General features: G+C 60.5%; 4 protein-coding genes and 5 non-coding genes across 9 annotated transcripts in view; 2 read left to right on the top strand and 7 right to left on the bottom strand.

Moving 5' to 3' along the window:
• Positions 1–197, bottom strand: part of SURF2 (surfeit 2) — a 4746-nt gene extending 4549 nt beyond the window's left edge. Inside the window, exon 1 of the mRNA XM_011369998.2 lies at positions 134–197. Within this exon, the coding sequence (XP_011368300.1) occupies positions 134–197 (64 nt within the window). The remainder of the gene's footprint in view (positions 1–133) is intronic.
• Positions 198–1172: 975 nt separating this feature from the next.
• LOC105298586 (surfeit locus protein 1) lies at positions 1173–4071 on the top strand. Its single transcript, XM_023536482.1, has 6 exons — positions 1173–1299; positions 1379–1461; positions 2967–3039; positions 3131–3293; positions 3580–3661; positions 3738–4071. The coding sequence occupies exons 2-6, from the start codon at positions 1433–1435 to the stop codon at positions 3805–3807; spliced, it is 417 nt and encodes a 138-aa protein (XP_023392250.1). The 5' UTR covers positions 1173–1299; positions 1379–1432; the 3' UTR covers positions 3808–4071.
• Positions 4066–7398, bottom strand: RPL7A (ribosomal protein L7a). Its single transcript, XM_011369940.2, has 8 exons — positions 7244–7398; positions 6524–6644; positions 5830–5979; positions 5430–5570; positions 5172–5251; positions 4757–4887; positions 4416–4485; positions 4066–4240 (listed from the first exon to the last, which is right to left on the bottom strand). The coding sequence occupies exons 1-8, from the start codon at positions 7244–7246 to the stop codon at positions 4136–4138; spliced, it is 801 nt and encodes a 266-aa protein (XP_011368242.1). The 5' UTR covers positions 7247–7398; the 3' UTR covers positions 4066–4135.
• Positions 4576–4642, bottom strand: LOC111745573. Its single transcript, XR_002782702.1, has one exon. It is a non-coding gene; the product is annotated as a small nucleolar RNA SNORD36 (small nucleolar RNA).
• Positions 4955–5027, bottom strand: LOC111745571. The gene has a single exon (XR_002782701.1). It is a non-coding gene; the product is annotated as a small nucleolar RNA SNORD36 (small nucleolar RNA).
• On the bottom strand, positions 5312–5387 carry LOC111745570. The gene has a single exon (XR_002782700.1). It is a non-coding gene; the product is annotated as a small nucleolar RNA SNORD36 (small nucleolar RNA).
• On the bottom strand, positions 6061–6135 carry LOC111745574. The gene has a single exon (XR_002782703.1). It is a non-coding gene; the product is annotated as a small nucleolar RNA SNORD24 (small nucleolar RNA).
• On the bottom strand, positions 6764–6836 carry LOC111745575. The gene has a single exon (XR_002782704.1). It is a non-coding gene; the product is annotated as a small nucleolar RNA SNORD24 (small nucleolar RNA).
• A 14-nt stretch (positions 7399–7412) lies between the features above and the next one.
• On the top strand, positions 7413–13816 carry MED22 (mediator complex subunit 22). The gene is made up of 5 exons (XM_011369941.2): positions 7413–7543; positions 7981–8155; positions 9484–9564; positions 10591–10799; positions 13091–13816. Exons 2-5 carry the CDS (start codon positions 8033–8035, stop codon positions 13278–13280), a joined length of 603 nt encoding a protein of 200 aa, XP_011368243.1. The 5' UTR covers positions 7413–7543; positions 7981–8032; the 3' UTR covers positions 13281–13816.
• The last annotated feature ends 2172 nt before the right edge of the window (positions 13817–15988 follow it).

Here is a 15988-nt window from a genome sequence, read left to right as displayed (position 1 = left end):
CCGAAAGAGGGTTGCGACGTTGAAGGGGGTGGGGAGCGGGGCCGCAGCGGGGACAAGGGACTTGGGGGAGGAAGCGCGAGCGCGGGGGGAGGGGCGCCGGGGCGCCGGGCGGGGGTCCGGGGCGCGCACTCACAGTAGGTTTTCCTGGTCAGCTCTTCCACAACTTCGGGCTTCAACTTGCTGTTGGATTTCCCCATTCTCGGCGGCCGCGGCCCCCGCCCCCCCGACCGGCATTGCTCAGACAGCCCCTGGCCCCTCCGCAGGTCCCAGCTGGCGCCGTCAGGAGGCGCGTCCTTGGGGCTCCCTCGCGCGCAGGTGAGGACTCGTCCGGGAAAAGCCGCCGTGTCCTCCACGGTGCAGGGGCTCGTGCGCGTGCAGATGAGCTCTGATCGCCTTTATCACACCCAGCGCCTCTTAAAGGAGCCTCGACTGCGTGCAGGGCCGTCCCAGGGCTGCCTGCTGTCGCATCGCCGTATTGCACACGCGGCGGGAGACGTTAAGCAACACCCTGACGTCTCGTCCGCCTAAGGAGGGCCAGCCTAAGATGGAAACCCAGGTGGCGGGGTCCTAAAGGAAAGCGCATCCAGTCGGTTCGCGCGGTGCCTGCGGGCTGGAGCAGAGGCCATACGCTGTGAGCCCAGCGCCGTGCACCCACGAAGGGTGCTTTGGTAGCCTGCCCCGGCCTGCTTTTCACCTTCCCCAGGCCCGCGATGCTGTCACTTGATAGGATGCACCGTCTGAGAGCTTACGTGTGCTGTCTGCGTACATTGTTGTATGTTTTTAAGGTTGAGCAGTGAAGAGGCAGCTGTTAAGCCCCCTTAGTAATTCTGTAAACCTGAGCTTTTGTCACGTTTCTCTCAAGGCACAGTGGCCGGTGCTCCTGCATCTCAGCGTCCCCCTGCATCGAAGGCATGGGGTGGTCACGTGGATTTCCCCGGGGTCAAGTTGCTGGCAGAGCCAGCACCGAGCCCTAGCATTCAGTAAACACCCACTGAGTGCCATGTTCCAGGCCCCGGGCTGGTTGCCAGGGGACACCGGTGCTGCTAGCTGGCTCCTGACGGCAGGTCACCGTCTTCACTCCTGTGCGTGCTCTCAGGCAGCACTGGTGGGTCCTCTCGAGGCATCCGTTCTGGGGCTTCTGAGCCCACCCCGGTGTGGTAAAACTTCCTAGGGTTGGCCTGGACGCCAAGCAGGCGTGACAGTCCCGCAGCGGAAGCATCTGCCGTGAGAGAAGACTCCTTCCTTCAGTGGTTCCTGCTTCTCATCCCTGTGACTGCCTTTGGCTTGGGGACATGGCAGGTAAAGACTGGCCCTAGCTCTTGGGGCGCCGAGCTCTCGACTCTGCTGCCATCTGCGTGGGCTTAGTCCGTTTCCACAGGTCCAGCGTCGGAAGTGGAAGCTGAAGCTGATCGCAGAGCTGGAGTCCAGAGTCATGGCCGAGCCTGTCCCTCTGCCGGCAGAGTGAGTGTGGGGCTGCCGGCCTGGGGCTGGTCTCGCTGGGGGTCACAGTGGAGCCTGGCCCTCAGATGGGAGCCCTTGAGATCGTTGGTCCTGCTGGGTTTCCTGGTACCCCGCCGCCCTTGGGAAGCTGCCTGTGGCCCTGGGCTTCACCGTTTTCAGGACCAGTGTACCCGAGGGAGCCCCCAGTGCCGATGGCCCCCTTAGACAGTAATTCTTAGCTGACAGGTGAAGCAGGCAATGTCACGTCTTGAAGTGACAGTGGCATTTTGAAACAGTGCCCTGAAACGATGCTAGTGCCCTTCCCTCATTTCAAAGCAGTGTCCTGGAGGAACAGCTCTAGTCAGCAAAGCTTTCCGTCAGGGGAGCAAGCGGGGTGCTCGCAGGGGGCGTGTCGGCCTCCACATTTAAGCAAGTTCACACGGGTGCTCACTTCTTTTGAAAATGTGGACCGTGTGGCATCAAAGGACACTTCCCCTTTGGCGGGCACTCGCTCCCTGCGCCTCCTGCTTGCCATGTGGTCTTGGGGTTTGCAGCCCCGTGCGAGGGCGTCTTCCGGCCAGACCCGCGAGCCTGGCTGCGCCTCGACTCCTCTCCCCTTTCCCCTTTCCCATGTAGCCCAATGGAACTGAAAAATCTGGAGTACAGGCCAGTGAAGGTCAGGGGGCACTTTGACCACTCCAAGGAGCTGTACATGATGCCACGGACCATGGTGGACCCGGCCCGGGAGGCCCGGGAGGCCGGCCAGCCCTCAGTCCAGAGCGGTGCCCACGTCATCACCCCCTTCCACTGCACTGACCTGGGGTGAGCAGGACTCGCTGGGCGCCGAGCGGCCTGCACATGCACACGGGGCACTGACTTGCACCTTTCCTTCGCAGCCCGTCTTGGGAAGACCCTGGGGACTCCAAATACCCAGAAGGGTTCAGTTCTTCGAAGAGTTTGAAATTTGTAATTGATGTCATTAAGCAAATTAACTTTTTAGCATGATGACCAGGTGGCGAGAGCAGGGAACTCCCAGCTAAGTTGATAGGGGGTCAAGTCAGGAAAGACACCCCGAGGCACTAAGTGGGCCAGACCTGGAGTCCAGGGAAAGGGGGTGTGCCCGGAGGGGTGCTGCGCTTCCGGTGTCTGCACCGACACCCTGGGGCCCTTGTCAACATTTCCTGCTTTTAGGTCTGGGGTGGGCCCCACTGTGCCCCTGGTGGCTCCCTGGCTAGGAGAGACTGGGGGCAGGGACATGAGGCAGTTGCTCCAATAAGTGGTTCAAGGGGTCTGAACTCCAGCCCTGGCCGAGGTCACTGGCTGCCCGTCGCAGTGGGCGGGCACAAGGTGGAGGTGGGGGCTAACCTTCCAGGGATAGGAGGCACCCCACAGCTGGTCCCGAGTCCCCCTGTGAACCCTTCCCACACGTCATTCGTGGGTGCCAGGCCCGCCTGTTCATGGTGGTCTTTACCTAAAACCCCTTCCCCACCTGAAATGGCTTGCTTGGCTTGCCTTCATTCCTGTAGAATCACCATCCTGGTAAATAGAGGGTTTGTCCCGAGGAAGAAAGTGAACCCTGACACGAGGCAGAAAGGCCAGGTACGGGGCATGGACTCGTCCCTCAGGTGAGCAGGGCTCAGGGAGGCGGGACCCGTCCCCATGTGGGCCCCAAAGAGCATCTTCCCTTCAGGTGGAGGGAGAAGTGGACCTGGTCGGGATGGTGAGGTTGACGGAGACCAGGAAGCCCTTTGTTCCTGAGAACAACCCAGAACAGAACCACTGGCATTACCGGGACCTAGAGGCCATGGCCAAGCTCACAGGCGCCGAGCCCATCTTAATTGATGCCGACTTCAGTATGTCATGCCCAGCCCAGCCCAGCCCCAAGCAGCCTTAGTAAATGCCAAGGCTCACCTTCCTCACAACCCTGGGCATCTAGTTGCTTCCATCCTAGCATTGGAGGAGGGGCGACAGTTCTAGCAAGTCTGGGAGCGGGGGGGAAGGCTAGGGGCATGGCTGGTTATGCATCAGAGGTCCTACTGAAGTGACAGCTCTGGGGAAGGGCTGAGAAGGCTCCAAGTTAACAGGTGACCAAGTAGCTGGTACTGTGAGACCAGGGACACTGAACTCACGTCTCCGCAGAGAGCACAGTCCCTGGAGGACCCATTGGAGGGCAAACCAGGGTGACCCTGAGGAATGAGCACATGCAGTACATCATCACCTGGTGAGTCCCCGTCTGCAGCCGCTCCCCACCGCCCCCATCAGAACCTGTTCACTGTTCACTTTATTTTAACCCCAAGGTATGGACTCTGTGCGGCCACATCGTACCTGTGGTTTAAGAAATTCCTACGGCGGACCCCTGGCACGTGACAAGATTAGCTGCAACCACTGGGTACACGTATACACGCATCGCCACGCGTGCTGTGCCTTTCCACCTGAGTGAACTCGCTAACTAGTTGATCGGAAAATCTCGGGGTTCAGAGTCAGTCCACATGTGACTGAGCAGTTTGAGGTAACAGCAACGTACACGCTAGGTCTGAGCCCCCGCCCTGTGGAGAGTAAGGGCCCTGGTTTGAAAATGTACTCGCCACCACCCCAAACTTACTGACAATAAAGCAAGTCGCCAACCCCAAATGTGCCATCGACAGTGGCTGAAAGAATTTTTATTACTTTTATGTACAGAACACGTGGCAGTGTCTCAGCCCAGTTTGGTGGCCAGTTCTTTCGCCTTAGCCTTTTCCAGCTTGGCGATGCGGGCCACCGACTTTGGGCCCAGGACGTTGCCTCCCCAGTGACGGCGAATCTGCAACGACAAGAGCAGCAGTGAGTGGCCTGTCGCTCTCTGAGGTTCTCAGAGTCAGTTCATGCTACTGTTTGGTCGGTCCGAGCTGATCCCCAAACACAACTTCTCAGATTGAGCCAGTCCGATAACGGCCTGACTCACCCGAGACGCTGTACCGTCTAGGGCTGCTGCTTACCTCGTCGTATCTGTCGTTGTAATTGGTCCGGATAGCTTCCACCAGCTTAGCCAGCGCTCCCTTGTCTTCCCTATCGAGGCAGAGGGGAGATGTGGGTCAGACTCCTGGGGTGCTCTCCAGAGAACAAGAACGACTTCCTTTTTGGCTCCAAAACAAGCCTTTTGCCTCAGTTACAGTATGACCACACGGTTTATTCAGGTGAAGAAATTCATAACCATCATTGGCAAAGGTGCAGGTAAACATGGTCTTTAGAGTAAAATCCTAAGGGATGAAGTGAACAGGGGATGGGGGAGGTGTCCCCTCCTGATTCTTGGGAAGTTTGGGCCATGCTGAGTACTCACGAGTTGACTTGCGTGAAGGCAACGGTGGTACAGGTCTTCCTGTGGACCAGGCGCCCCAGCCGGGCCTTCCCCTTGATGATGCAGTAAGGCACCCCCATCTTCCGGCACAGGGCAGGCAGGAAGACGACCAGCTGGAAGACAGCGCTAGCTCAGACTATTTTGCCCGGAAGCAATGATGTAAAGGCTAGTTTGGTGGCAATTGCTCAGGGTTAAAAAGCTCATGTACTTACACTTCAAAGTTTAATTCAGTGAAAAATTCACATCATTGCAAGAGCCACAAGTTGGATCCCTTGTCAGTACTGTCCTCAAATGAAAAGCTGTCACCCCACTTTAGCCTCTCAACTTTACCCTCCAAGTACCGACACAGACCCAATCGGAGGTCAGCAGTCAACGCTAAAAAGCAAGTCAAACCTACCTCGATGGGATCCACGTCATGTGCAATCACGACCAGCTGGGCCTTCTTGTTCTCCACCAGAGTGGTGACAGTATTGACGCCTAGAACACACGACCAGTCTGCAGGAGCACTTGGGGACCCAAGGGCGGGTGGGGCTGGCTACGGCTCAGGGTTAAAAAGCTCGAGTTTTGACTCTTCACAGGGATTCCAGGTGAAGAAATTCATGCATCACTGCCAACGGCCTGCCCCACGCTCATCTTTAAGGAAGGGGCCACTTACCTGCTCGAAGGACAGGTGGCCTCTTGGTGGGGACATCCCCTTTGCCGGCGGCCTTTTTCTCAGCCCGAGCCAACAACCTCTGCTTCTTCTCTTGCTTCGTCTCCGGCCTGTACTTGTGGGCCAGCTTCAGCAGCTGAGTAGCTGGGAAAATAATCGTTAGTTTAGGTTTGTAACTAAGTTCTAATTTTTCTCACTTAACAAGTGTTAGATCACTGTCCTGAACACCAATTGTGCTTCAAAAAATCTTGGGCCACGTACATGACCTCAATTACACCACCTTTTATGTTCTAGGAGCTAAACAAACCTAAATTTTAATCCAGTACTGCCAAAAACAAGACAAATACCGTGTCCTCACCCAGAAGTCCCTTCCCCGTGCTGGCTTTACGACACAGAACCTCACCTGTTTGGCGGTCCAAAGCCTGGGTGAACTGGTTAATCGCAGGAGGCACTTTCAGGCGCTTATAGAGAATAGCCCTTTGCCGCTGCAGCCGAATGTAGCGGGGCCATTTGACAAAGCGGGTGAGGTCCCTTTTGGGCTGGATGTCCTGTCCTGAGAAGTAAAGGGCAACGCTTGAATGAGGCTCAAACTCCCTGTCAAGTTCATAACTGAGGCCCCGCGGAAGGGTGTAGGTGCATCAGCGATCTTGGTGGTTCCAAGTGTCATCACCGTCTTTCAGATAGCAAATATTCTTTTACATCATCTGCACAAACACCTGCCGCCACAGGGGAGGCCCGCGACACCTGTCCCCAGTCAACAAGCAGACGAGGCGCACACCAGCCTGCGGTCAGCATGCTGCTCTGGGAGAGCTGGTTTCCCGACCGCCAAACTGAACCCCCAAGGCCGGCATGACTGAGCAGAGGGCCCAGGCGTGCTGGGACGCTGAGGAGGCGGCCATGAACCCTGTAACTCCACTGCCCCCCCACTCGAGGGGAGAAGAACTGAACTCAGTTTACAGCCAGAAAGTGGTCAATAGGGTTCCAATCCAGGCAGCCCGCACTCCAAACCCAGTGAAACCTGCTAACACGCAACGTAGCTTTCTGTCCCATAGACTACCATTTGTCACCCAGAACTGAACCGTTTTCATTCAACTTACCAATACCAAAATTCTTGGGTCTTTTCTCAAACAGGGGATTTACCACCTTCTTGGCCTCCTGCTTCTTCACGACAGCAGGGGCCGGGGCCACCTTCTTCCCCTTAGCCTTCTTTCCCTTAGGCTGTGGAGAAAGAAAACCCAGTGAACCCGCCACCTCCTCCTCCACTAGTTTCTCCGGAGAGCGGTGGGGCTCGGGCCGCCTCCCTGATGACAAAGGCGGCCGGCGACGCCCGCTGCTCGCGCATCAGCGATCTTGGTGGCTAAGTATGTCCGCACCGTCACTCAGACAGCAAATCTTCTCACATCATCTGCACGAGCCTTGAGGGCCACGTTACTCCGCGGCGCTGCCGCGGTGACCCCCGCCCCGGGGAGACACGCCCCTGGAGTCCGGCTCCAGAAGCAGCAAAGGGGGACCCGGAACCCCTCGCCGAAGGCCCCCAGGCAGGCTCCCAGGACCGCGAGGGGCCCCCGGGGCGCTTGAGCGCCTCGGCCGCCATCTGCTGCACGCACCGCATTGCGGCGCTGCGACCCCCGGATCCTCCTCCCGCCCCGGCCCGGTCGCCGGGGAGTCTAGCCCGACCCAATGCCCCCGTGCCGGCCCTCTCGGGGCTCTCCTTCCTCCAGGCGGTAAAGGGGCCCCCGTGCGGCCGCGCCCCGAGAAGGATGGCAGCGGATAGACGCGAACGCAGCGCTAGCAACGCGAATAGCGAAGCTACTCACCATCTTGGGCGGCGGGAGGCAAGAGAAAGGAAAGGGAATTGTGGGAAATATGTATGCGACCTCGGAGATCGCGACAACTGGAGCCTGCGCGGGATTTCAGATTTAAAGCGACAGGACTCCTTTCTCGGGCCTCCGGCGGGGGGCGTTGCCTAGAGCGCGAGGTGGGTCTGTGAGGCCGGAAGGGGCGTGGAGACCGTGGCCGGCCGGCCGGCGGGGAGCCGCGCCTTCCCCGGGACTCCGTACGCCACCCCCGATCCCGCCCGGGCCACGAGTCCGCCGGGCTCGGGCTGTGCCGAGCAGGTGTGGGCATCGGGACGGCGGGGCGGGTGGCCCTGTGATCGACCCCAGAATGGTTCAAAGGCCGCGAGTTGGGTCGTCGGGCCGCGCGGCGGGGCGCGGGGAGGGCGGAGGCCTCGGGAGGCGGCGCCGCAGGCGCCGCGTGGAGCGGGAAGAGTCGCAAGGACCTGTCGGGTGCAGGAGTGGGGCGAGTGGGGACCTGCGGGCCTCTCGCGGACGTCCGTGGGCCTGGCCTGGGAGGAATCGGGGCTTGCGGGCTCTAGGATGAGCTCGCCCGCGGAGGGGGCGTGAGACCCCCGCGGCGCACCTGTGCGCGAATGGCTCGGACGAGTTCGCTCGGCCGAGAGGGAATCCCTGCAGATCTGCGCGTTCTGCCGAGGTGGGGCACGGAGGGTGGGCGTCTGGCCCGGACTCGGCTCACACCAGGCTCCGCGCCGCAGGTGCTGACCGTTAGCCCCAGGCCGCCGCCCACTGCCTGCCAGAGGCCCCGCCATGGCCCAGCAGAGAGCCCTGCCGCAGAGCAAGGAGACGCTGCTGCAGTCTTACAACAAGCGGCTCAAGGATGATGTCAAGTCCATCATGGACAACTTCGCCGAGATCATCAAGACCACCAAGGTGGGTGGGGCCGGCAGGTCCCCTGCCCGTCCAGGGACCAAGGGAAGGGGCGGCGCGTAGAGTGCCGACTGTATGAACTGAGTGACTGCCCTGCTCTGGTCAACAGTGTGACGAGTGCTGTGTGCCAGGTGGTGGCGATACCGCAGCAGGGAACACCCAGGCGAGGCCCTTGTTTCCCTGGGGAGAACATTTTGGAGAGCAGCAGGGGGGTCGATGAAAGAAACCGGCTAATTGCAGGTCCTGGTGAGGCCGCTGGAGGGCACTCTAGTCAAATCGCCAGGTTCAACATCCCGCACCACTTACTAGCCATGGGTTTGGATGGGGACTCGCTGGCTCGGCGCCTCGGTTTCCCCTGCATCAGAGGGGCCTTGCGCTGATTGGATGAGTCTCTCTGTGTAAAGTGGTTACCGCGGGGCCTGACGGGGACCGGGACATCATAGCTATTGCGAGTGAGTGCGGTCAGGGAGAGGAGCTGGGGAAGGCCCCACAGGTGGGCAGGACAGTCAGCGCTGGGGTCGCGGGGCCTGGAGATTCGCAGGACCGCTGCAGACGCGGAAGGCTTGTTTGAGCAGGAAGGATGATGATGACAGCTGGCATCCGATTAGCTTTCACTACACATCGGGCGGTGCTGGGAGGGCTATTTGTGTCCCGTCCCATTTAACCTTCACAAGACCCTGTGAAGCAGGTACCACCGTCCTCTCCATTTTCAGAGGAAACCGAGGCTCACCAGATTTAGTAACTTGCCCAAGATCATTCTGCTAATAACTGGCAGAGCCAGGATTTGAACCCAGGAAGCCTGGCCCTGACCCCAGCCTGTGCAAGGCCTTTGGGGAAGCCCTGTCCAGGTGGATTAATAGCCTGGACCTCAGACAAGGGAGGTCAGGAAGGACTACTGCATTTACCACCCGAGACACACCTGGCATGCTCTCTGGTCTTTCCCACCTGTAAACTGTGCTGTCCAGGTTTCTGAGAATCTTGTGAGATAACGATGGTCAAGGGCTTAACACGGTGCCTGGCACCCAGGAAGTGCTCAGTAAATAGTCACTTAACACATCATCCTTTTACTCATCCACTCAGTTTACTGAGCGCCCAAGGTAGTGACACTCCACACCCCAAAGAGACTGGACCAAGGCCTTCGTGCACCTGGCCCAGGAGTAAGTAGGCGTCCATCTATCCTGACAAAGCAGAACGAGGGAGGGAAGCTGACTGTTGTCTGAGGTCTGGGTAGCAGCACCCACCGTAGAAAGACAGGCGGGGTGCGGGGGTGGGTGTGCTGCTACCTGTGGGCCGGGCACCTGCTGATGCCAGGCTTTCTTGTTTACTCTCAGATTGAGGATGAGACACAGGTGTCCAGAGCCACTCAGGGTGAGCAGGACAATTACGAGATGCACGTGCGAGCCGCCAACATCGTGAGTCACCAGGCGGAGGGCCCGGCCCGGGCTCCAGCGCCTTGGGGTTCCCACTGGGATTTTCTGGGTGGTGGGCAAACCGCTTCTCAGGAGACTCTCCTCAAGAGGAGGGCTGTTCATGGCAGCGTGTGAGGGGTGGGCAGATAGCTGGCCACATCCGTCCTGTAGAGCAGTGGTCCCCCACCTTTTTGGCACCAAGGACCGGCGTTTCCATGAGAATCTAACGCCTGACGATCTGAGGCGGAGCTGAGGCGGTGATGCTGGCGCTGGGGAGCGGCCGCAGATGCAGATGGAGCTTTGCCGCCCGCCCGCCGCTCACCCCCTGCTGTGCAGCCAGGTTCCTGGCAGGCTTTGGACCGGTGGCTGTCTGTTCCCCGGGGAGTTAGGTCCCCTGCTGTAGAGTGCTATGCAGTGCTTGGAAAGAGGTCGGCCCTTTCTTGCTGATGAGAAAGTTCTCCAAGATGCATCACGAAGGCAAAAGCAAATTGCCGAATGAAATGGGATGTTGGTCCCTTCTGATATCACAGAACAAGCACATCTCCCCAGTGTTTCCAGAGGTGTGTGTCTGCGGACGAACACCCATAGGAGAAGGTCCCAGAGGGACCTGCCCAGCTGGCAGGCACGCCGCCCCCAAGGAAGGGCAGGGCAGGTTAACGGAATGGTGGCTTTCTCCCTGGGCTTGGAGGTTTCGAGAAGCAGAATGTGTGGTTGCACAATTTGTGTGATTGGAGGTCCGTAGCAGCGGGTCAGAAGCCAGGGGCCAAGAGAGGGTGGGGACCGGGGAGCCGATGGCACCCGCCATCTCCGGGGGCTGCCGCGGAAGCGTCTCATGCAGGTGAAGAGGGTGCCGGGGACCCTGTCCTCTGGTAACTGGCCTTCTAACTCTGTCACTTATGTCTGACAGTGACCCTGTGAAGCTGCACTTTGCAGATGAGGAAACTGAGGGCTTTGCTTGGCTGGCATCAGGCACATGGAGGCAGGGCTCTGTCACGCTCTTACCTGCCTGTCCCGTTCCGACTGCCACAGGTCCGAGCCGGAGAGTCCCTGATGAAGCTGGTGTCCGACCTCAAGCAGTTCCTCATCCTCAACGACTTCCCGTCGGTGAACGAGGCCATCGACCAGCGCAACCAGCAGCTCCGTGCCCTGCAGGAGGAATGCGACCGGAAGCTCATCGCCCTGCGAGACGAGGTCTCCATCGACCTCTACGAGCTGGAGGAGGAGTATTACTCGTCCAGGTACAAATAGGGCCGGCCCTGCGGACCTGGGCCCGCCAGCAGGCGCGGCGCGGCTGGCCCCGCAGCCGCGAAGGCCCCGTGTTTCCAGACCCTGCCTGGTCTCGGCAGCGGAGCCCGGCGCCCGGTGTCCGAGCAGAGCTCACGGTCAGAGCGTTTGATCGGCAGACAATGTACACCGTGCACCGGGCCGGGCAGTCGAGGTGAAAACCACAGGACTTCACGGGGTGGGGTCCTCGCCTGGAGGAGGGAGGCCCGAGCCAGCGTTCCTGCCTGGGGTCCCGACCGCCTCTTTTTGAACCTGTCTGCTCCCTTTAGCTTTTTAGTCAATATTTAAACAAGGCTGGACTAGCTCCTCTTGGCGGCCCAGGACACCAGGGATGCCCAGGGAGGCCGTTCCCTGTGGGCATCACCGAACCCCACAGCGGGGAGGGGGCCTGGGGAGCAAGAGAGACAGCCTAAGCAGAGATGGCCTTGGAAGCCAGGCCCGGGGCCACAGCAATGGGCAAGACTCGTCAGCCCGGCCCTCGTGGGGCCTCTGCGGTCGTTTGAGCTACAGGGACCCGGGAAACCCGAGTGTAATTCACATGGGGAAACTGAGGCCGGAGGCTGGGAGGCCTCACCCCTCCATCCCCGTTAGCTTGGGAAACCAAGAGTCGGTCCAGCAGACAAGGAGGTCGCACCCCCTTCTGCCCTTGCCCGGACAAACCTGTCCTTCTTGTGTCCGGTGTAGGTTTTAAATCCTGAGGCCACAGATGCCCAGAGCCAGCATGGTCTGTGGTCTGGGGCTTGGTTTCCCGGCCTTAGATTCAGTGCCACCCCTCATGGTCCCTGCCCCTCTTGGCCTCTGTGGGAAGGGACAGTGTGTCACTGCCCAGTTGGAGCCGTTCTGGACTTCCCCAGAGCATCCTGGGGCCCCCCGGTCCCTGATACCCATCAGCTCAGCAGACTTGTGGTGATACCTCCTAACACACCAGGCCGTAAGAAACGGGTCCTGAGTGGGGGTTTCAGACCCCTCTGGGGACGTGGCTCACAGCCCTGCTGGTTTTGCAGAATTCCTTCACATCCTCATGTTTGTCCCCGTCATGTCCAAGGGCCGGGCCTCTGGGCTAAGCGGCTACAGGACGGCAATTCAGCCCTGCCTCCTGAGGTCAAGGGCGGAGAGGAGGGGACCTGCCCAGGGTCACTCAGCAGGGCTGAGGGGGAACGCAGGGAGCCTGAGCTCCGGGCTTCCCACTCACACTCTGCCCCGTCAGTCTCTGGGTCACCCAGAGGGGCTTTGGGCCATTGTCCCTGGTGCCTCAGGAGGCCGAGTTCCTCCCTTGTCCGTAGCGCCTGTAAGTGGCCAGGGCTCAGCTGAGTCGCGGCCTGCGGGCTGTGCACTCGTCCCCGCAGCGTGTGACCCAGCGTGCGCCCCATCCGATTCCCCCGCGCTGAGCCCGCCCTCCGCCCTCCGCGGCCCCTCGGCCCGTCTCCGCGCTTGCCCGCATGCTTTCCGCTTGTCACTTGCTCTTTCTCTGCCTCTCGCCCTCTGCTGTTCGGGGGCCGCTGCTCTGAGCCCAGGATGGTTTCTGAGACTAAGCACTGCCCGGAGCGAGGAGGGAAACAGGGAGGGAACGAGGAGCAAGGCAGGGTGCGGGACGTCGGGGGGGGAGCCAGCGAGGAAGTGAGGGTCCGTCCCGCTGCAGAGCCCGCCTCGGAAACCTTCGCGGGCCGCGCTCCGCTCCCGCACCCCAAGTCCTCCAGCAGCCGTGTTAGACGCGGGGCCCTGAGGGGCCGGTTTGAGGTCGCACAGCTGGTGCAGTGGTACAGGGTGGGACACCAGGGGCAGACCCAGGAATGAGACAGGGTGCCTGCCTTCAGGGTCCTCGTAAAGCATGGGGACCACAGAGAGACCACGTGGAGCTGTGCACGCTGGGTGCCACTGCCGGTGACACCGGCAGCTCCCTGCAGGAGGAGAGTGAGCAGCTGGAGCCGGGGTGCGGGTGGCTGCAGGAGCAGGACAGCCACGTGACAGTCAGGACGACACGCAGTGGACGAGTGGAGGGAGCTGCCGAGGTCACACAGACCTGCATTGCTGGTCCTGGAAGGCTCCCCACGTTAGGATGCTGAAGGCCCCTGAAGCAAGAGGGCCCCCCACGCACCTCGCGCTCAGCCAGGCCAGCCCAGCGGAGAGCGGGGAGGGGCGGCTTGGGGCGCGGCCCGTTTTCTTAACTCTGCTCTGTCTCGCTTTCCCCTCCGCCGGCTTCCACTCTGCCTGCTCCTGTCTCCCTGGGTTTCTGGTGGTGGAAAAGCTCCAGTCTTTGCGAAGCTAATGATCTGCCTCTGTGCGAAGCTTACTGGAGGCTGGACCTCGACACAGACGCCGCTGATGGCCGCTCGGCCCCTCTGCTGGCGTCCCCGGAGCCCAGCGCTGGCCCCCTGCAGGCTGCAGCCCCTGCCCACTCCCACGCCAGCGGCCCTGGCCCCACGGAGCACCCCTGAGCCTCCCGTGCCCCAGCCCAGGGCCTTAGGAACAAAATCCAGGGCCCCCTTCCGGCCGCCCAGCCTCCCTCCTCTCAGCCTTGGTTTCCACTTGGGGAGCCACTGTGGCCTCCTTGGGCACCTCCTCGGCACAGGGACAGCCCACCCAGGGGTGTCGGGGGAAAGTAGCTCCCCCGGCCCTTACCAGGGTGGCCCAGTCTTCCCGAGTCACGTCTGGTCGCTGCCTTCCCGGCTGGCTGGTGAGAGAGGTGTCTAGGGCGCTTCGCCCAGCCGAGGACCTCACAGCGGGGCAGGGCAGGCGCCCGATGTCCGGGGACATGACCTGAGCCTGCCGTTTAAAATGGGGGGTGCTCTGAGTGGGCGGTGCTAGCCCTTCGGCCAGGCGCCCCGTGCATGGCCACCACGCCGCGTCGCCCCGCGGGGCGCTGCAGGGCTGGGGTGCCGCTGGTCGCGCACAGGCCGGCAGGGCGTCCGTGTACACGTTCCGGCTGTTTTTCTGCAGCGAGACTGTCGAATAAAAACAGAGCCGCCCTTGGCGTTGGCTGGTTCTTTCTCGCTCGGACCTGACTGGGCCGGGATCACCGGTGATCTCCCAGCGGCTGTGGGAGTCACAGCTCCTGGACAGCCTGCGGTTCCAGGTCAGCCTCCTCCCATGGGGGCTCTGGGCAAGTGGGGACTCGGTCAGTCTGGGGTCATGGTTGTGTTCCCGTCGCCTAGGACTGCCCGGGACCTGGTCCTTTGCTATTTGGTGAATGAAAAACCGCCCTTCCTGTGCACCTGTACATCTGGTCCGTTCTAGTTGTCACCGCACCCCAAGTCGGTGCTTTTGTCACATGCATTTCAGGGAGCAGTGGCACGTGTTGGGAAGGGGTTGAAGTGTTGTACCCACGGCCGCGGAGCTGGGAAGCGAAGTGGCAGACATCGGGACTCAATCTAGATGGAACAGTAGGCCAGCGCCACTGCCGGGGTTCCCTGAGAAAGTGGGGACACTCACAGCAGAAGAGCCGGGGCTTCGACCCTCCCCCGTAACACCAGTGTGCTTTATCTCCTCATGAGGGTCACCATCGTCCCGGTGTATGGAGGTGACAGCCCACAATCCAGCCTCGGACAGGGAGGGACGCAAGCTGACACCCATCTTAGGTCCCAGAGACCCCCAGGGCCACGCAGAGGCACCAGAGAGGTGGCTGCCTGGGCCCCAGCCCTGGCTCCTGCCCTGGCGTCTGGGGCGGGCTGGGGACGTTTTCCCCATTGATGGGATGGGTGGCCATCCCTTCCTGAAACAGTTTAATTGCAGAAGTGACTCGACCACTAAGGACAGCGGAAGCACGTGTGGGGGAGGCGGGAGGCGAGAGGCGAGTGCCGCGCGGAGTGGTGGGGTCTGGGTCGTCTTTCTAAACACCTGAGAAATGAGCACCCGCCTCATCACTTCCACCCTCCCGGGCTAGTGCCACTGTCCTCGCTGGGAAACGAAGCTGTTTCTTTTAAAGTAAAGCAGCTCCCTGCCGCCTCGTCCTCCGCAGCCCCGGGGACACGGGCTTTCGGCTCGGGATTCTCACCGGCTGCCTCGTGCGGCGGCTTCACACCTGGCCACACTGCACCTGTCAAGAACCCCAGGGGCCTCCGCGCGTGGCTAAACCCTGGTCTTTATCGCCTTTTGATCCCAAGCTTTTCGCTGGGAGGATGTTCAAACCCCTGGAGACGTTACACAGGTGGCACATAGGACAGCGTGCAGCCCCCGTCCTGCAGTTTGTTCTTGCGCCTATAAATTCATCTGAACGTCAGCTGCAGACCTCGTGACACTCCTAAATACTTGTGGCCCCCGCTAAGAAAAGCAACACTCTTCGTGGCACAATGCCAGCGTCGCCCCCCAAATGAGTCCCATGATATCAGCTAGTGTAACGTTTTAACTTCCCCAAATGTCTTTTTACACCTGCTTTTACTTTTGCATCGCGCTTAGTTATCATTTCCGATGGTGTTTTAAAATCTACAACAGGATCAGGATGGTCAGAATAGGTCGAGTAGAGTCTCGGATACGTTTGAAGGAAGAGCCAACAGGATTCGCTCAAGATTAGATGTGGGGACTGAGTCAGGGTGGCCTCAGGGTCTGCCTCAGGGTCTGCCTCACGGGCCGGGAGCAGAGCCGCCCTGACAGGCGGGAAGGCGGGACAGGAGGTGGGATACTCGCTCTGTACGCAGCAGGTGCAGATGCGCGTTGGGTGCTCAGATGTGGGTCTGGCGTTCAGAGAAGTCCTCACAGTCAAGCCACGAACCCCAAAGGGACCACTGAGCGGGGGGAGTCAGCGGAAAGGAAGTGGTTTGGAGACCCAGAGAAGCCGGGCGGAGGAGGCAGGCCTGCTGTCTGGGGTCCCCGAAGCCACGTGCAGACAGGGTTTGGGGAGAAAGGGAGGATGGGCTGTTCGAACCTCGACACCTGGCACAGAAAGGTCACTTAACATTAGGAGGGCCCATAATCAAGATCTACATGCAGAACGCAACTGTTTTCCCTCCCTGGCGTGGGGCATCTCTGGTGACATCTACCGCCCCGCCCAGTGAAGACCTCAGCAAAGCCTCCAAGGCCGCCCTGGGGATGGAGACGCAGGTCAGCTCCCCCCACACTTGTGGCGTGGGCTGGAGTCCCACTGCAAGAGGACCCATCGTCCCTGTCACTTGTCGTGTCCCAGTCCCTGATGGTCAAAACCGACGGTTCC

This window comes from Pteropus vampyrus, unplaced genomic scaffold (assembly GCF_000151845.1).
Source record: "Pteropus vampyrus isolate Shadow unplaced genomic scaffold, Pvam_2.0 Scaffold157, whole genome shotgun sequence".
Classification (NCBI taxonomy): Eukaryota; Metazoa; Chordata; class Mammalia; order Chiroptera; family Pteropodidae; genus Pteropus; species Pteropus vampyrus.
The sequence above is the reverse complement of the archived record's forward strand: the minus strand, read 5'-3'. Positions and strand labels throughout refer to the sequence as shown.